Below are 20650 nucleotides of genomic sequence, written 5' to 3'. Positions count from 1 at the left end.
ACATGGAAGGTGATTTGGCAAATCATGAATACTTGCAAACGCAGAATTATTTTATAGTTATATTACAAAAATCTTGATAAATCATTTTCTACAGTAAGATAATTCTTGATATTTCAACCCGGGTGCTACATTTTTAAGTCAAGTAAGAGACACTTCTTCCATTCAATACAAAATGAAGATTGATTTTTTGGCTAATCATTAATAATTTATGAATCGAATAAGAACTCATTGATTGCTTTAAGAATGAGTTCCACTATCCCAATGATTGGGGAAACGGTAAAGGTTATTCAGATAATTATAAGCAGAAAGAAAGAAAGTTGATAGTGAAAGTAAAAAATCGTAATCAAAATAAAAATTGAAAATATTTGTTCTTTTAAACAAATTCAATGATTATATTTCATGTTTTTCCTGATTAGTTGAACAATCTGTACCATCAACTTCATATGAGCTGTCGCTACAACAAGTTCAACTTGTCTGTATCTTTAAAGGTAAGACATGAACTAGCATTTCAAGATTTAATGATATTGATGAGAAAAACAAGGAACTTCATGAGAAAATGCTTTTCATTGTAAATTAATGTTAAGATACTAATCGATTAGTACAATTTATTTCTTCTCAAGGCTCTTGAAATTTTAGACCGAGTTCTAAGTCCATACAATGGGATAACTATCGACGGAGGTTCGAAGATATCAAAGTTATTTGTCGTTTTTGTAAGTAAAATGTTTAACCTTTTCAATCTCTTATTTGATTCCAATTTGAAATGTTGATTATTTCTGTAAATTTTCAGTTCTGCTTGGAATTTGCTTCCGTATTTATGCTTCTTATTTGCAATTTGAAATCACTTTTTTAACGCAAAACACCATGTAATTCAATAACTATTGATAATTAACCAATAACAAAGTATTACAAAAATGTTTCAATATCTTTAGTCCATCAAACTCAATTTAGAGGTAAGAAATGAATCTAATTTAAAATTATACACTTTAATATGCTCTCAACCGTTTACTTGATAAACATTAAAAGGTTGAAAAAGGACAAAATTTTGTTCATTTCACCACAAATTTGTTCAACATTATCTGGTAAAAGTAAAGTTTCATGGTTAGTTCAATATAGTTGATTGATTATATTGTAAAATCAATTACTATACTCATTGATTTATTTGCTTGTCGATTGTTATATTTAATAGTTTTGATTCTCTGGGTTTTATTTCTTGATTGAGCTTTCTCGAGCAATCATTTTTGTCTTTCCCATTCAAATTGATTTATACGTTTTTTTTCAAGCTATTTACTGTTGTCAAAATGATTTAGTGTTTACATTATTTTCAATGTTCTTGTTTTTACCCTTTTGGGTTTTTATTTAATTTAGTCATCTAATACAATCAACTGATGACAATCAAGACAGTATAAAAAGGCAGTTTATATTATTGGCTTATTATTGAAAAAGGTTTGAAAAAAGCATCAACGGACATCACAGTTAATCTTGTTATTAGATTATCAATCAATTGAGCATTGTGTTATTATCGAAGAGTAAACAATTCATCTAATAATACAATTGTTATGATTATTAGTATTTTTTACTCAATATTAACATGTATGTTTAATATACACACAGATATTTTGTTTCCTTGGAAACAAATTGTAGTTTATGTTCACTTTAGTGTAAACTTTTACATCCACTTTTTACATGCACAATGGTAATGTAAATTATCTGTAGCATAATTTAAAGATACAATGAGTGTGAAAATCATTGGACCAACGGTGTTGACTTTGAAAGGGTTCAATTGAAGATGGACTGTCCAGTGGTTAACAGAAATGATAAATTGTTGAAGGTAATCGTTTTCTGGTTGATTTAATTTCGGTTCACATTGATGAGCTAGAAGAAAGTGTAAGGGATCGACACTACTTTTTGCCTCTCTTAATTTACAGTTTGTAATTCAATGTCAACCCCCATTAGTTTAATATCACATGTTTAGCTTTTCTTCCTTTTCCTCTTTACTTAATATAAATACTGGTCAATTTGACCAACAGATTAGATTATGTTTTTCTCTCTCTCTCTCTCTTTAAAACTGTGATCAACAAATTGTTAATTGATTGAAGAGGGTATTCTCTCAATACTGTGCTCATCATAATCAACTTAATTTACTTAAAAATAAGTCTAATTACTTATTACCTGTGCTCTTGTGTTAACGTTTGATTTACTGGTGACTTAGACACCTCAACTGAAATAAAATAATTTAACCTCAAATTGATTAACAACGTTGATTATACTTAAAGTTATTGAGAAACTGATCTCAGTTGTAAGTCTCTATTCCTCATCCCTGAAGAGACCTTACAAATGGCGAGGATGCTACTCTGAAATCGAACCAGTTAATTGTGTACCATTATCGTGTTTTACTGAAATTGAAGAGAGTTTCTCTCAAAACCTAGTGAAGATTAATCAACAAAATTACTAAACAAAAGCTGAATCTTCACCGTTAAACCTTGAGGAGAGTATTCTCTCATAAATAAAGATTTGTCATTAACACAATCAACTCGTTCGTCAGAATCTTACGATTAAACCTAACCAACATCAGACCTCGATAACTAGTTCCTGCTTTTTCAAATTTAGTATCAATATTGTTCTTCAAATCGTCATTTCGTTGAATTGAAGAGCGTATGCTCTCAAATGTGATAAAGCTGATCAACTATAAATCTGGTTCTGTTGTAAATTGAGTTCAACATTAAGTTCTGTTATAACCTTTATTTAACCTTGGTACAACATTGAAAACTAAGCAACTATATTCATTCCTGCTTACATCTTGAAACAATCGAGGCTTTCATCATTGATCAAACTAATTTAGATTCGCTTTGGTCATTTTCTCAGTTTCCTACTCTTGAAGATAGCGTTGAAGATACATCAATAGTATCAATCAAACCAAATATGGCAACTGTAAAAGATTACTTATCATCAGAAACTGTTAAAAGAGAAACAGCACAAGTTCTCGGTCTCAACATGCCACCATCAATGAAGATAAACTATGTAACTGGTCAAGTCAAACAAGCATTGAGAACAAATGCCATTTATCATAAATCAATTAATACAGTTGGTGAATGGAACCTAGAACTTGTATTTGATAAAAAATGGCTAGAAACACCTGAAAGTATAAAACGTTTACGAAACTATAAAATTACTGAAGATAATATAGTAAATCTAGTTTTGTCTGAAATTGATGATGATATTGATTTAGATGAAGAAACATTGTTTGAAATGGGTTTTACAGCAGCTCAAGTATCTCGATTCAGACAAATGGCTCAAAAAGAAGCAAACAAAGACGAAGAAACATTTGGACCTCAGTCATTATGCTTTAATCGCTTACCAGATAAAAACCAAGATAAAAGCAAAGTAACCTTTGAGCCTAATAAACCTTCGACAAGTTATGAATACGAGAAACCACCGCAAGAAGCTATTTCAGCGCAAGATAAATTTATTGAAATGAATAAAGACAGAATAATCCAACCATTTGATGAAAGATGTGAGACGATTCTAGCATATTTAGATCGTTTCGTTAATTTGATGTTTGATGTTTATGAATTATCAGAAGACATTGCAATTAAACTACTAAAAACCAGAGTCTCTGCGGACGTTTACCAGCTAATCAAGAATATTGAATCAAGATGTCACAATTTAACCTTGAAACAACTGATTACAGAAATAAGAAAAAGTTATATTGGGCAACCAGAACTCATTGCCGCTAAAAATCGTTTGTTTTATCAAAAATTTCAAATCGGAATGGACCCTCAATCATACGTTAAAGCAATTACAGACGCTTACAAAACAGTTATCCCATTTTCAAAAGACATTCATATTGCTTATTGGTTATTAACCTTGTTACCTGAGAGACTCGTATTTAACGCTATTCACGAGCAAACAATTGATTCAACTGAAAAGGTTTTAACGTTACTAATTACTTATGTTAATAGGATATTGACTGACAATATAAGAAGGAATGAAAGAAGATCAGAGCCTAGAATTGCTCAGTCTAATCAAAATTATTACAGTCAACCAAATAATTATCAACAAACAAACAACAATCAACAGCAATATCCTCAACAACAAAACAACTATCAAAATAGTAATCAAACAAGTAACAATAATCAATCTCCTAGATACACTAGAGGAGGTTACAACAACAGAAGAGCGAACAATCGTGGATACAGAAACAATTATAACCGTCGAGATAGACCTCCACGTTATGAAGATGCAATTCAATCATCATCTAATGCTAATCAAAACCAAAATACAAGTTCAAACGTAACTAATACGAACCAAAATTCATCAAATGCAGCAACTCCTTGTTTGATTTGTTACGCCCCTGGTCATGTTGCTGCAAATTGTCCTCAAAACAATAATACAAATAACAATACGGTTAATCAAGCAAATTATTTACATGTTTTAGCTACGGCTTCAAGTGAAAAGAAGAATAATGTCCCTGAAATCAAAATTTTAGTAGAAGAAACTGATTTATCAATTAACGGTTTATTTGATACGGGTGCAAATGCTACCGTTATTAAGACTGAAGTTGCAGAAAAACTTGGTTTAAGAATCTACAAATTCAGAGAAAGCTTCATGGGATTTGCAGTAACAACAACGAAAGCTGCTGGTGTAACTCAAGTAATTTTCAAAACGGTTGAACCGTTCTATCAAAATGCACTAAGAGTTTATGTATTTGACAATTTACCTTATGATATCATTTTGGGATCTAACTTCTCATATTGGTGTGATGCGGGTGCAACAATTGTTAATCATGAACGCTGGTCAATTTTTCAACATGAAGGAACATTTTTTCCTCTCAAATTATCAATCAAGATTCCATCAAAAGTCAGTTTTGATTATGTTTTCACTGAGTATTTTCCAAAAATATTTGGTCCTGAAGTTCCAAGTGAACCAGAAAAAACACCAGAAAAACCAATTAAGAAAAGAAATCGAAGGAAAAATAAAAAAGTGGATGATAATTCAGCAACTAATCCAGATTTCGCAGTAAATTCTTATAACATACTCAACATTGAAAAAACTGAAAATGAAAAGTATGAAAAAACTTTCATGAAGATGAAAATCGATAAAAGAAAAGAAGAGTTTCCTTCGCAAATTGACAACGTAATGCAAACGTTGAATTGTGGGGTCGATCCAAGACTTAATTATAAACAAAAAATAAGATTGAATAATTTTTTCAAAGTCTATTCGGACGTGTTTTCGAAGTCAAAATACGATATTGGAAAAATTCCTGCTGAAAAAGTTGGAATTAAAATTGATTTGGGAATGAATCCAATACCTCAATGCAAACCATATCGACTGGGACCTGAAAAAAGGGAAATTTTAGACAATATGATAAAAGAGCTGATTGAAAATGATATTGTTGAACCATCAACATCACGAGGTGGTTCACCTGCCTTTTTAGTTCCAAAACCTACTCCAGGTACTTACAGATTCGTCACATCATTTCAAGAACTAAATGCTTTAATGCGAACCAGAAATTATCCAATGCCAAACATTGAAGATTTTATACAAGCACTTGCTGGTTACAATTACTTTATCACTATTGACTTTGCTCAAGGATTCCATCAAATTGAATTAGATCCTGAAGAGCGAGAAAAGGTTGCCTTTGTCACTGAAACAGGCAAATACCAATACATAAGGCTACCAATGGGCTTAGCAGACAGTCCAGCATATTTTCAACAATTTGTCAACAAAATCTTCGGTAAACTATTATATAAATGTTGTCTAGCATACATTGACGACGTAATCATTTTTGGAAAGACATTTGATGAACTTTTGATGAATGCGACTCAAACCTTTAACAAAGTTAGAGAAGTCGGACTTAAAATTCAGCCTGATAAATGCAAGTGGGGGCATGAAGAAGTAAAATTCCTAGGACATATTATATCTGGTAAATCTATTAAACCAGATCCATCGAAAATTGAAAGATTGAAACAATTTAGTCCACCTAAAGATTTAAAATCACTGCAAAGTCAACTCGGATTATTCAATTATTTGTCGAAATTTATACCAAATTATTCAACTTTAGCTTCAAACTTATTTGAATTATGTAGTCGCAAGAAAAAATTTAAATGGACGTCAATACATCAACAAAACTGGGAATTAATTAAATCAATACTTATCAGAGATTGCGAACTCTGTCAATTTGACCCACTCAAAGAGCATCAACTTGAAGTTGACGCATCATCGATTGCTGTGGGAGGAATGTTAACACAAAAAGAAGAAGATAACTGGCGCCCAGTTGCTTATTTCGGTCAAAAATTAGCTAAACATCAGTTAGCATATACAATCACAGAAAAAGAATGCCTTGCTGTTATTGTAGGAGTACTTAAATATGGTCATTACTTACTTGGTAGACCTTTCACAATTATATCCGATCATTGTGCACTTTGTTCACTGAAGAAAATCAACTTTAAATGCGCTCGATTACACAGATGGGCAACAATTTTATCACAATACAATTACAAAATCATTTATAAAAAAGGCAGTGAACATCCAGCGGACTGTTTTTCTCGTAGTAACGAGTGGAAACACAAAAGAACGGGTGAAATTGATGAGGAGGATTTTTACCGTTACATTCACTATTTAAATGCTCCGAGTTTAAATTTAATTTTAGAAAATGATGATTCGTCACAAACAAATGAACCTTTAGTAATTGAAAATGAAGATAGATGTGATTTGATTTCTTTACATGAAACTGAAAATGAAAATGAATCTGTTCAAATCGCAACGATAAAAGAAATTATAACAGATATTAATGAAAAAACTGGTCAACCTGAAATCATGGACAACCATACCATGAAAAAATTTATCTTCAGCATCACTTACCCAGAAATTGAAAAGAATCATTCAATTTTTCACCAAGAACAAGAAAAAGATTCATTCATTAAGAGAATCAAAGAAGAAATACTGAACGAGAAGATTCATCATAAAAACTACATCATTAAAAATGATCTTGTTTGTCGTAAAATGAAAAATGGTAAAATTGCTGTTTACGTACCTGCTTCCTTAATTGAGAAAGTCTACACTGAATATCATGAGAAAACATTAGGAGGACACTTTGGCTATAAACCAACAGCTAAACGTATAAGAGAAAATTTCTGGTTCCCACTCATGAATAAGATTATTCGTGATAAAATCAGACTTTGTGATATCTGTGGTAGATACAAGCATAAAACAACAAACGATCATATCCCTAGATCAATGCCGGTTCCAAAGTTACCACTTGAAAGAATCCAGATTGATGTTGTTGGTGCTTATAAAAGTTCAAACCTGCGAAACAAATATCTTTTCGTTGCAGTTGACATGTTAACACACTTTGTATTTGCTCAGGCATACAGGAATCAAACATCAAAAGAAGCAAAAGAGTTTATTGAGTACATCATTCGATTTGTTGGACCATTAAACGAAATCCAAACTGATAACGGTCCATGTTTTAGGTCAGATGACTTCAAAAAATATGTTGAAGAAAATCAATTCAAACATATAAAGTCAACACCTTACCGACCAGAATCACAAGGATTAGTTGAAAGAACCAACGGAATCATTGGGAACTTGATAAAAATGACAGCTGATGGAAATATAAAAAATTGGGACAAAAATTTAACCAGAAACATAATAAGCTATAACCATACACCTTCAGAGTCCCTTGGAAACTCTCCACATTATCTGCTTTTTCAGATTCCATCAAGAACAACTCTTACAAATCAAATGGATACTCCAATCGAGTTCGATAGAAGTAACATCGAAGCGATCAGACAAGAGGTTATTGATCAAAGGTTAATTAAACAGGAAAGATTCATGCAGAATCAAAAATTGAAAGAGAAACCATTCAAACCAGGGGATATTGTTAGAGTTGCTATCAAAAACATTAGCTTAACCCTTGGTAAAAAGTTAACTCCATCATTTAAAGGTAAATACATTGTTCACAATGTTTTGGATTCAGTCGCTGAAATTACTTGCATCGAAACTCTGAAAAAATTTAGAGTAAATTTTGACCAACTCAAGCTTATCAACGTTGGTGAAACAGAAATTGAAGCAATTGAACAAGAATCAAGCGAGTAAAACAAGGAAAACCGTCATTATTCATAATTCATCAAATTACTAAGTAATCTTCACCTGTTAATAGAATAATCTACAACGAAAAATATACAACGAAACAATCTCATGATCATCATTGAAACAACATTAAGAAAAGTAGTTTTAATCTTTTACAATATTAACAACAATTAGTTCAAAATCAAGAGTCAAAATTAACCAAAACTAACGTATTTTAAGAACCTAAAGTTCAAGGATTATCATGATTTACAACAAAACTAACAAATCAAATTCACCTTATAATGCTCAAACTAGATGCTCAATAACATATTCACAGTTAATATTACTTTAAAAATGTTTAAAAATACCAAAAAACTCGAACACAAAATGACCAAAAATTTACCTTAGAAATGCCATTGAAACTCGCTCATTAATGATAAAGTCAGATTTATTTTTGGATTAGCTCCAATTTTAATGCATAGTTGAACAGATCTCGTTGAGATCTTTCGATTGATATATTGCTTTCCTTCACCAACTCAAACCCTTCAATACCACAAGTGACCAAAGTTTCAGCCTCCACCCCCACGAATCATGTTTTTTGCTTATAATTTTGGAATCAAATGTTGTAGATCAATGTTCAATGTCTCAAAAGATTCATATTTAGCTCAGTAAAGATGCTTAATGATAAAAAACATCTTAAACTTACATTTACCTATTACAAGGTGAAAAAACCTAAAATTTAGTCAAAATAAATAAGCTTGAATGGTTACTTTTGGATAGTTGAACAGCTCAATAATTGTCCAACTTATCATAACATATTATATATCAATCGAAAGCTCAATTCATGGTGAAGGTAACTGTATAGTTTAACTGAATGCATTGTTAAAACATGAAGCTCAAAAAACGATCAAATCAAGTCATGTTTTTCATAGATTTAGCATTGAAAAATTTCTCAATGTCATAGCTTTCGAGCCGATAATCCTACAAATCTAAAACCAATTTTAACTCGTTTAGATTGTTCAAATTAGCTCTAACAAATGCTTTAAAAAGCAACAAAAAGTCAATTTCAAGTTTCGAGTTTCATCTCAAAACCAATGCTAAATCTCATGAGATCAATCTTTCAACAATAACTAACCATCAAAGCTAATCATGCTCATGAAAACAAATTTTATGCATACAATTTTGATGCACTTATGAGTATCGATGGTCAATTAATCAAATATTTTTCATTTATCGATGGATTGCCTTAATGTCTCCATCTATTGTTTTGTCAATTTACATTGTCAATGGTCTTCCTTTTCCTCTTTTGATAAAAATGCACTCATTACTAGATCAAGCAGTTATAATACATGTTTCTTAATGCTCTCATTTACTTCAATCTTTTCTCATGAGTTTGTTAATGAATTTTTGGTGCATTTTTCAGTTAATTTCAAAATTGAGTTCAATATTGTTTCAAGTTGTCACAGAAGTAAACGTTTGAAGAGAGTATTCTCTCAAATGATCATCATCTCTGCATCATAATCAAAAACAAGCGACAAATATAGTGGTACAGTGTTCAGCTAATGAAGTGAAGATGCTTATTGAATTGAAAGCTCATGTTTTCTATGCTCATTTCTCGGAAATAAATTCATTTCAATTCCAAATTGATTGCTAAAATTGAATCAAATTCAACAATAAGTGAAAATTGTGCTCACATCTAACCAACAAACATCAATCAATTGAGCTGCTTGTACATCAAATCATCATTAAACCGTCAATCTCAACATTAAACAAACTACTCTTCTTCTGGTCATTCATTCAGCACCTTCAATAATTGCTGTATCGTTGCTAATTGACGAGCGTATGCTCTCAATCTGATGGTCAACTTTCTTCATTTCATCACCTTTACATGTTATTCAGTAACCACATCTAATCTCGACCATAAAGTACTCTCTAACTGAAGAGGTTTGATCCATTCATTTGACTTGATTCAGGTTCAAAGTCTAACAACCAAATTGGTGGATTCTTTTGATATTGGATTAGCATTAAGTTTTGAATCAAATATCAACAGTGATAAGATTGAAGGAAAATTGGTCAAAGACAAGGTTTTTACTGAAAGCAATCATCATCTTTTCATCTTAAGCAATTACCATTAATCTCATAATAGATTGAAATGTCATCTTCATCGTCATCTTTAGCAATAACAAAAGTCTATGATGTTAAACAATTCTACCAATTCATCGAAGACAAGTACAAAAGAAAGTTCAAAAACACAGCAGTCGAAAGCATCTTTTCAGCATTCAATATTGTTAAGCTTAAGCCTGGTTTTACCATTGATAACGATCCTGGACTCGGTATAACCAAAAATTTGTGCAATCTTTGCGACCAATTAGCTGTTGAACCTTATAAATGTTACAATTGTGATCGACTTTATTGCAAATTATGTTCACATTTCATGGTAATTGTCAACAAAATAACTAAAAATGAATCAATACTGGGAATCAATGATAGCTATTTGGAAAATTTAGCATTCAATTGTATAAGTCATAATTGTAACAGTCAACAAATCTTGAAAAGAGTATCATCAGATCGTGAATTTGACTCAGAAATAATAACAGTTAATTGTATCTACAATAACTGTAAAGAAAAGAGATTTTATTCATTAATGATTGACCACATTAGTAACTGTAAACTGCAATCAAATGTCTTCAAATTTGATCAATCGTACATTGCTGACACTTTCATCAACATTATGGACCCAATACTCAAGCAAGATGACTTGATGGTAAAGTTTTTATCAACAATAACAACTGGAGATGAAAACCATTGTAATCAAACGGCTCAAGATGTATATAAGCAAACCTTCATAAGTTCATTTGAAAGACAACATAAAAACTTAATTCAACAAAAGGAAAGAATCGAAGGCCTTCAAAAGCAAATCGATGAAAAAAGAGCCAATTCTGCTAAGCAAATTAATAATCAACAAGTTAAACGACCTTCTTATTCATACCCATCAAAAAATGCAAACAAATGTATCAACAACGACCGTCCAAGTAAACGAGTGAGAGAATCGAGTTCAGTTGCTTCAGAATGTTATTCCATTGTTGATTGGGGCGATTGGAATAAACCAATCATGAATAATAATGATGTTAATGAAAAACAAATGAAAAGCTCCATCACTCACCCAATTAATCATGAACCAAACCAAATTCAAGTTAAATCAGTTATAAGTAAACCTGCAATTACAGATATTGAAATTGAAGACATTGATGATGTTTTGTCCACAAATCTCGATGCTTATCAACCAGATAGCAAAAGTGGTCCAAAAACTAAACAATCAATGGAATACAGTGATCTTTTAAAAAGAAAGTTTCATGATTACCAAAGAAGACACTCAGTTGAACGAAATAAGAAAACCAGAATAAGACGTGATGTTGCTTACGATTCGATTAAAGCTGAATTTTGTGTTAAACAGCTAGAGATGATCAAACCTCCACAACACTTTGCTTGGTTAATAGCGAAAAATAATGTCCAGCTTCACCAAGATAGTTTAAATGCTTGTTCAATTGATATTGAAAACTTAACACTGAGAGTAAAAACTTCTTCCAATCAAACGTCCAAAATACAAGTTCCATGTTGGATTTCTATCGTTGATTCATCAGGAGAAATCATATTTAATGAATTCATTAAACATCCAAAATCAGCAATTGAAGACTTTATGACTGAACATCATAACATTACATGGGTTCAGTTAAAATATGCACCAACATTTTACCATGTCCGTAAACGAATCATCACGATATTGAGGAAATATAAGCGAATTATTGTGTCAGGTCAAGCTCAGGACTTCAAAAACCTATTCATAAATCCAAATGATCATGATTATCTACTTCCAAGAATCATTTGTATCTCGAGTTATTATAATTGTAGATCTAATTCACCACAATTAGGATTGAAATATTGTATATTTACGCTTTTTGGTAAGATCACTCAATCCAGAGAACACTCTTCATTGGTTGATGCTGCTTATACAATGTATTTATATTTGATCGACTACCAAAGAATTGAACAAACTAGAATCAAATGGCTCAGCACACAACCAGTAAGAATCCACGGACTCTACCAAGGTTATGTTTATCCAAAAAATCATTACATGTCTGGACTTATTAATGACATTATGAATTACATTGATGATTGGCCAAACCCTTTGAAAAATGATGTTGCTTTGAAACATTACATGTCAAAAACTCGAAGACAAGAAAAACTGAATAATAGATCTTATGATGAAACCAATTTCGTCGAACCAATACCAAACCATGACCGTCCAATCCCTTATAAGTTTAATGAGGCAAAATTTCGTTACCTTTGCCGCCCTCGAACCTAATGAAGGACCGATTGCGACTTAGTGGGGGCATCTGTAAGGGATCGACACTACTTTTTGCCTCTCTTAATTTACAGTTTGTAATTCAATGTCAACCCCCATTAGTTTAATATCACATGTTTAGCTTTTCTTCCTTTTCCTCTTTACTTAATATAAATACTGGTCAATTTGACCAACAGATTAGATTATGTTTTTCTCTCTCTCTCTCTTTAAAACTGTGATCAACAAATTGTTAATTGATTGAAGAGGGTATTCTCTCAATACTGTGCTCATCATAATCAACTTAATTTACTTAAAAATAAGTCTAATTACTTATTACCTGTGCTCTTGTGTTAACGTTTGATTTACTGGTGACTTAGACACCTCAACTGAAATAAAATAATTTAACCTCAAATTGATTAACAACGTTGATTATACTTAAAGTTATTGAGAAACTGATCTCAGTTGTAAGTCTCTATTCCTCATCCCTGAAGAGACCTTACAAAAGAAAGGAAAAAGTTATGATAATGATTGACACCATTGGACAATTTGTAATGATAGGTTTGTAAATATTTATCAAACGTAATTAGAGACCAAAGGCAAGATTTTGCTTCAATTTAACCGGTTTTCATCATTTTCAGATTGTTAATATTAAGTTTACTGTTTGAAAAGGTAAGGCAACCGTTTTTGTTTCATATGTACTTATTTGTACTTTTATCGTTTAAATCAATATTGATTCATGTTTCTTTTACAATCTAAAATCAACAAAGGGTGATGAAGATAGGAAAAGAAAGCTTAAAGCTTATCACTTTGGCCATCCCAATAGTCAAAATGTATCAATCAGTTAACTAACCTGAGATGTAGTTTAATTTGGATTTTTGGTTGGGTTTACCAAGGGGAATAATATTGAAGGCTCAAGATTATATCCTTTTGTATTGAAAGGGTAACAATCAAGATGAAAGCCTTTTTTGTATACCTCCTTATATCACCAGGTTATTCATTAATCACAATACAAAAATAGAAAAGGATTTACAGAGAGAATAAATGTTATCAATAAAACAATATGTAAACGGGAAAACGATCGGAATAATCTCCAAATTACTCGATAAATTGTTCAACCTGAGAACAATAATTTCCACCAACAGTTGGTCAATATAATTAATTTAAATCAGAATATTTAATTAAATGAAAATCAACACAAGTCACATTGAAATAAGCAAAAACATGAAAGGATTGAACTGTTAGGTAATGGAAGCCATTGACTTCAAAATTGGAGGGAAAAGGCTATCATGTGATCAAAGGACATGAATCCTAAAGGGGGCGCAATTAAAGATATCAAGATATTGACTTGTAATTTAAGATGATCGTTAAAATGTTATGATTGTAAACAATTTAGTTTGATCTAGTGAAGTTGATTAATCATTAGATGCGAATGTTGGACAAAATTGTTAAAAGATTACAAACAGTAAGGATGATTAAATGAAAAACTAAATAAGGAATTGGTAATCCCATTGGATCGTATCAAAGACTCGATATCTTAAAGTTGATACTCTTGCAAACTATTAATTGATCAATTTATTTATTTCTTCAAACATTCTCTGGATTATCATCATTCCCATCATCATTATCCATCATTATCAACTGTTTGTGCTCATTTATTTTGCTCTAAAATGAGTCAATGAAAAAGGTAAGTATAATTCCTATTTATTTTTCCTTGCTACAATTTTTGCCATTTGATAAACATTATCCCTTACCTTACGCGAACTCTTTCTTTCTTGTTGTTTTGTTCATCCTTAAACTGTAATTTTATTTTGTCTTATTTATTTAGGTAGCCAGTTAATTGCCCTTGAATCACGTTCATTCAACTACTTTAATCATGTCTTCTGGCCAGTTGAGATAAATCCGTTTTTTTGGTTTCCTTACGATTGTTAATGTGATCCAATGGAAGATATTGAGAGCAAAAAAACAAAAGCAAATGCTAAATACTGAAAGGCATGGACATTAACTGGAAGACAAACGTTTTTACTGGTCATTTCTGTTAATTGTAACAAATTAACCATCCAACTTTTGCTCATTACAATGGATGGAATCTTTTGTTAGTTAACAGTCAAAAGAAGTTAATGATTGTTGGATAAACATGTAAAGACACTCAAAAGTGAAGCCTGTGACATTAAATTCATCCTGTTGAGTTGGACTTTATCTCTAAGGAAAGGAAAGCCAAAATGACAACATAAGCAATCAAACCCAATTAGCAAACCCAAAAGTGAATATAATTCAAGCTAACCAAATTGCTACAAATTCAAGACCAATAATTGATCAATTGAATTGAAATGGTAAGACAACAGTTTCCAAACAATTCTGTTGGTTAACAATAGCAATAGGTTTATACAGATCGTAACTCCTATCATTTCCAATCAAAAATACTTATTTTGATTAGCTGTTACCTGAAACGTTCATAGATACCAGAGTAATCCGATGATTATGATAATGATGGTCTCGAATTTCAAGATTTTCAAGATTAATAAGTAGATTAACCTTGCAATACATTTGTATTTGATGACTCTTCACCGATGGAAGTGAATAATAATGATTGAGTGCTTTTTACAATTGTACATTTAATCAGTTTAATCGTCTTCAAAGTTGACTTAAGATGCACTTTAAAGATTATAAAAGGCTGATTATATCCATTGAACAGTTATTAATTACAGTGGAGTTAATCATCACTATGCAACTTACCCGATGGAGTTTCAAATAACCTTTCCTCGGTCAATTGATTATGTGAAGATGAGAAGAACGGAAAAGTTGATTTTTGACTTGTATCAATGGTAAACTGACTGTCTTGTTTAACCATGTGATGATCACGATTAGAGTCATGTAGACCAGATTGTTGATGTTGATCAAAAGGATAATTTTTGTGAGGCGAACTGAATTTACCAAAATGATGATTAGTTAAACTTTTGGGTACAAAAAGGAGCGTTATCCAAACACAAACAAACAATGTCATCATTTGAAACTTGATGAACAAAATTGATGACAGCAATGATGAAGTGTAATATAAACAGAGAAGAAGAAGAGAAGTGAAACTTCCTAAACACTTGATTAGTCTATTGTTACACTTTTAAACATGATTTGAAATGTCCATTGATTGTGTTTAAAAAAATGTCGAGTCAATCCAAAAAAGTGAAAAACCGGACAATAAGAAAGTTACTCCATTAAACATTGAAAACACATTGTGACTCAAATAAAGTCTCAATGATAACTGAGCATAAAATTCACTCCCAGTTTCTCAATGTCGACTCAGTCTTGCTCACTTTTTGCTTACTCATCTCACGCAATCTTCCTTCTTCCTCCTTTTCCTCATCCTTTCATCATCTTCTTCTTGATCATCTTCCTCCTCTTTGCCTTTCCTTCACAATTATATCACAAACTTGAACAACATCATCATACTTCATGAAATAACATTTAACAAGTTGAAAGTGAGTTAAATGTGGAGATGGAGAAAGAAAGAAGAAAAAACAAAATTTTGATAAATTTTCCTTCCAAACACTGAATTATTTTCCTCTTATTAGCCTTTTTTGGTGAAACTTATATCAGATAAAAATAATGATTAAAATATACTTTTCTTTTCTTTTGCAGGCTTACAGTTCAATGTTTGGTGACTACTTTTTTGTTCAATCTAATAATCAATGGTATCAATGATTGAATCGATAAATTGATTGATTATAAATGTAATAATAACCATAATAACATAGTTGCTGATGATTATTGCGATAATGGAAATATTCTGGTACATTTGTTGGCCTGAAAACCAAATGGAAATTAAATTGTGTGTTTACATTTAAATGTAAGTAAATGAATAATCTTGAGTGGAAATTGTTTTCAATTGAAAAGTTTCCAGCGCAATAAAGTTGCAAATTTTCAGCTGTTGACAATTTACTCATTTTATCACTTCAAGTGTGCTCAGTGGCAATGATAATTGTTTTGTTTTAAAGCTTCCAATTTGATTGTTACCATTACATGATTATTATCAGTGTCAACTTTAAATTGAACTCTTTTTTGCCTTCTCTCTGAACAAAGTGTATAATTATTTTTCATTATCATTATCTTTTCTCCTTTTCTTTCTAGCTTTTGTTCGCCATGCAATAATATCTGGTTCTGTCAATAACATTCACATTTTTACGCCTATCAATCTGATTCTGGGAGGTTTCACATTTAATACAGCTTGGTGTAAATCTTGAAGAAAAAGTCGGTTCTTTGGTATAAACTGGATGAAACAATTTTTGCCAACTAATCAACATGATTCCCCATTGAAGACATTTAGAATTGAATTAAGTTACGCCCAAAATGGTTCAACATCATCAGGATCATCATGAGAAACCACTAAAGAAAAATGAAGTTTATTCTTACATTAAATTCAAGACAACATTTTCACCAAAATGGCTTTTGGACTGTTGATTAAAAGGATGAACTCCTATTGTATTGATGAACCTAATGAAGAGCAAGGATAATTTTTTAATTTGCTAATGAGATGCTCTAGTAATTATCATCTAGAAGATTCCAAGCTCATCATAAGTTATGGTAAACCTGGTTGACTTGATTGATGCTGACAAACAAATAAGAAAAGTTGATGGCAATAATTGAATTGGAGTTTGTATTATCTAATGGAAGAGCAATCGACTTGATTCTAGCTCTATTGGTATATTACATTGAAAACTGTTGTTGCCCTTCAATACGAATCACCTGTCCAAGCCTTGCATCTATAATTTTTGGGAAAATGGTTTCAATTATTGCAACCAACAAAACAGTAATTGATTTAACGATTGATTGAGTGTTTACCATCAAAATCAATGCATAACAACTTAAATATCACTTAATCACATTTCATTTTCTTCTTCCTCCTCTCATTATTTCTACCTTTTAAATACAATCTAATCACGTTAAGAGCTATCCTACTAACACAACAAAGCTTACAAAAAAAAGTATCAACATGCGATTGAACCTTAATGATCATGCTGGAAGTAATCGTAATAATGGGGAAAAAGTGAACATGGAAAAGTAAAGCACAAAAAGGAGATGTAAAACCTGGTAATTCAAATCATGTTTTACCTCATGTAATCTGTTCCTGATGAGTCCAGTGTTTATATGTAAGCTTCAGTTGGAACTAGTAATGAGTAAATGATGACATTGATTTTGTGTAAGGAAAAGCAAACGATGAGCAAATCTGACAACATAACAGCAACATCAACAAATTCAATAACAAGCAAAAAAAAATAACCCAAAAGTCCAAGTACATGTGTATATTGTGTGAAAGTAATCAATAATAGATTGGTAATTAGTAATCACAAAGACATTGATGACCAGAAATTAACCAGAAAGACATTCCAGAAGACTTTTGTGGATGACCAAAGTATCAATAACCTGGAAAAGAAATACATTTCCACCAAAACGGCTGACTGACCATCACTCAATTCAATTATCTAATCATTGGTTTATTCACGATTAGATAAACCCACTTTTTGAATATCCTTTTGCTTGCTTCTTTCTCGCCTGCAAACGGTAATGAAATTGTATCAATAACTTTGATTTTTTTCTGTTGATTGTTAAATAGCTAAACTCATTAATCAGCATCATGTTGTTAATAAGGTTAACATTATAATCAACTAATGAGAGATTCCTTGTTCATCCAATCTCTCATTGAGAATCGAATAATCAGTTTCATTGCCTCTTTTTTCGTGTCTCTTCACCCAAATTAGATTAACACAAATAATTTATTTAACCTCACTAATATTTATTTTCATCAAAACCATCATGAGAGGAACAGCAAAAAAAAGGACAAATCTGAAGATTCATCATTACTTTTCTGTTAGTACATATAATGCACGGATAATCAGTCAAGATATTTTTGTTACTAATCACTTTTTTGTTCATCCTTTTATTCAGACTCTGGACTTGAATCTCACTACTAATCGGACCAAGAAATTAACCTTTTGCTGTTGCATTTCTCTCTGTTACAAATTGAATCAACATTAAATTAAAGTTACTCTGGATGGCAATTTAATTGATGTATTTTGTGCCTCTCTTTCGCTTTTCGATTAATATGATTGAAATTGTTTCCTACATTGTGCTTTTCTTGGTTATTGTTATATCATTTCACTCCTCATAAACTGTCAACTTGGATCAAGTCAATTTTTAAAGCAACAAACAAAAAGTCAATCAGTTAATTCATCTTTACATTGGTGATCAGCTGAAAATGCAATTTCATCTTAAACTCAATTACCATTTCAATCCTGTTGTCAGACACCATTTTACTTTCACTGCATCACCATTGAATATAATGGAAACTGAAAACATCTATGACAAAAGGACCAAGAAGTAAATTCAATTTAAGACTTGACTTACCAAATGGAGATACATTGTCAAGAAGGAAAACCTTACCCATGATTCATAAGTTAACCATAATCATCTTGAATATTTGCCATCTTTTGGAACCAATTCACTTCTTCAACATACTTTCACTTTTTTCATAGGTACGTATACCTTTAAATGGCTTTAATGCTTTTATCCAAAGTAACCTTTTTTTCAACTTACTGTTTTCAATAGAAAAGTTACTTTTCTTTTCTACGTAAAGTCCAAAAAAAGATTTTCTGGGTTATTCTTAAGGGTTTTAGTTTATTTCTTATCCGTGACTCAAGGCCTGAAGGGCTTATCTCAAATCGGCTCAAAATTTTTTCTTAAAACTGGACAACAACCTTAGTTTAAACATTTTACTTGAACAGACACTTTACCCTTGACCAAAATCATTGTATTCACTTTTGACTATTTTCAATTGAAATGAAGTTTTCATTCGTATTGTTAGTTTTTTTAATTTTATTTATTTCCGTAAATGCTAATGTGATTATTAATTATAAGACAGGATCTGGTGAATCGATAAGATATGATGGATATAAACCAATTAACACAAATCTTAAATCAATTTGGAAAGGAATCATGCCTGGTATGTTTATTACGGTTATGGTGCTCTCTAGTGTTTAGCAATTAACTAACATTGTAAGTGTCTTTTTTATCATCAAAGGTACCAAATGGTGTGGATTGGGTGACCAAGCTAAACATTACAATGATCTTGGTGAATATGCTGATGTTGATAGGTGCTGTCGTGATCATGACCATTGTCCAACCAGAATGAGATCTATGAGGGTGGCCTATGGTCTAATGAACTTCTCGTTATATACCATGTAAGTTATAGTTTTCATTATTCTCTCCAAGTCATATGATAGTTCACAAGTTCAAAGGTTAAATTTTGTTGAATATTAAAAATGGCCTCAGAAAAAGGGATAACCATCTAAGATTGCCTCAAAATTTTAGCAAGTCTTATTATCTTCATGGACACTTTGATACTTCAAGTCTAAATCATGAATACTCTATCTTCAGTTGTCTAACCTTCAAATATCAAAGTGAATTGTATTGAATTGAATAACTAGATGAAATGTGAATAGTGAATAGCCCAAAAGATTGAATACTATTAAAAATTGAACAATTTAAGAAACGTTTAAAAGCTATTCTTTCGAGTTAGCTTTAAAAATATCAATGCTACGGGCACAGTTGCTGGAGCTTTATCTTTCACGCTTGCAATTCTTAAAATTTATTAGTTAGTCAATTATTTGAGAGTGAATTTGTAGTAGGCCTACTTTATGATTGAAAATTTGTCGTACATTAATTAATTGTCTTTGTTTCTTGTTTCAGATCCCATTGTCGATGTGATGAAGCCTTCTACAAGTGTCTCAAGAAAACAAAATCTTCCTTAAGTGACTTAATTGGTAACATTTATTTCAACGTGATGCAAACAGCCTGTATAGATACAGCGAAACCTTGTAAATCAAAATTTGACCCATTTTGCGCTGATTCCATATTTTTTAAAGGAAGACCCAAATCAGAGCCTAGAATTGTTTTTGTACCAAATAAATTAGAATATTGATCAAGTTCAACTTTCTATGGTTTTAGCTCATTTAACATTTAACTTTCATCGGTTCTAACATCACTAGTGCCATCTATATTTTTCTCCGTTTACTAGCTCTACTTATTGCCACTTTGCCATTAAGCTCGGAAAACTACAGATATTTACTGATTGTACTGAAACTCAGGACCAGATTTCCTGGTAAATATGATTAACCAAATGAACGCAAACCTCCATCAATAAATTGATAGCTGTTTACTCGTTCATTTTGATATCTTCATTAGAAAATA

At 31.3% G+C, this 20650-nt stretch overlaps 2 protein-coding genes and 2 long non-coding RNA genes across 7 annotated transcripts in view; 2 read left to right on the top strand and 2 right to left on the bottom strand.

The window, feature by feature from the left end:
• LOC107366091 (tyrosine-protein kinase transmembrane receptor Ror-like) overlaps window positions 1–15660 on the bottom strand; it is a 60905-nt gene extending 45245 nt beyond the window's left edge. The window contains exon 1 of the mRNA XM_015933662.3: window positions 15146–15660. Coding sequence (XP_015789148.1) covers window positions 15146–15416 — 271 coding nt within the window. The 5' untranslated portion in view covers window positions 15417–15660. The remainder of the gene's footprint in view (window positions 1–15145) is intronic.
• Window positions 1303–13874, bottom strand: LOC112539287 (uncharacterized). Its single transcript, XR_003082988.2, has 2 exons — window positions 13263–13874; window positions 1303–1872 (listed from the first exon to the last, which is right to left on the bottom strand). It is a non-coding gene; the product is annotated as an uncharacterized LOC112539287 (long non-coding RNA).
• On the top strand, window positions 12837–13316 carry LOC149093782 (uncharacterized). The gene is made up of 3 exons (XR_016198248.1): window positions 12837–12970; window positions 13051–13081; window positions 13180–13316. It is a non-coding gene; the product is annotated as an uncharacterized LOC149093782 (long non-coding RNA).
• On the top strand, window positions 13759–20391 carry LOC107366096 (acidic phospholipase A2 PA4). Of its 4 annotated transcripts, XM_089266887.1 has the most exons (9): window positions 13826–14096; window positions 14238–14742; window positions 16046–16253; window positions 16535–17965; window positions 18163–18271; window positions 18350–18936; window positions 19319–19403; window positions 19482–19641; window positions 20150–20391. In XM_089266887.1, exons 7-9 carry the CDS (start codon window positions 19397–19399, stop codon window positions 20379–20381), a joined length of 399 nt encoding a protein of 132 aa, XP_089123013.1. In that variant the 5' UTR covers window positions 13826–14096; window positions 14238–14742; window positions 16046–16253; window positions 16535–17965; window positions 18163–18271; window positions 18350–18936; window positions 19319–19396; the 3' UTR covers window positions 20382–20391. The 4 variants fall into 4 exon arrangements, with proteins under 4 accessions (XP_089123014.1, XP_089123012.1, XP_089123013.1 ...); XM_089266888.1 differs by having other exon boundaries at window positions 13759–14096; window positions 16535–18271; window positions 19323–19403; XM_089266886.1 differs by having other exon boundaries at window positions 13804–14096; window positions 16535–18271.
• Window positions 20392–20650: the final 259 nt, after the last annotated feature.

The sequence above is a fragment of the Tetranychus urticae genome, chromosome 2, assembly GCF_039701765.1.
Source record: "Tetranychus urticae isolate SD_2017Ah chromosome 2, NJAU_TeUrti_SD_1.0, whole genome shotgun sequence".
NCBI classification, from domain to species: domain Eukaryota; kingdom Metazoa; phylum Arthropoda; class Arachnida; order Trombidiformes; family Tetranychidae; genus Tetranychus; species Tetranychus urticae.
This window is presented reverse-complemented; position numbering and strand designations above follow the sequence as displayed.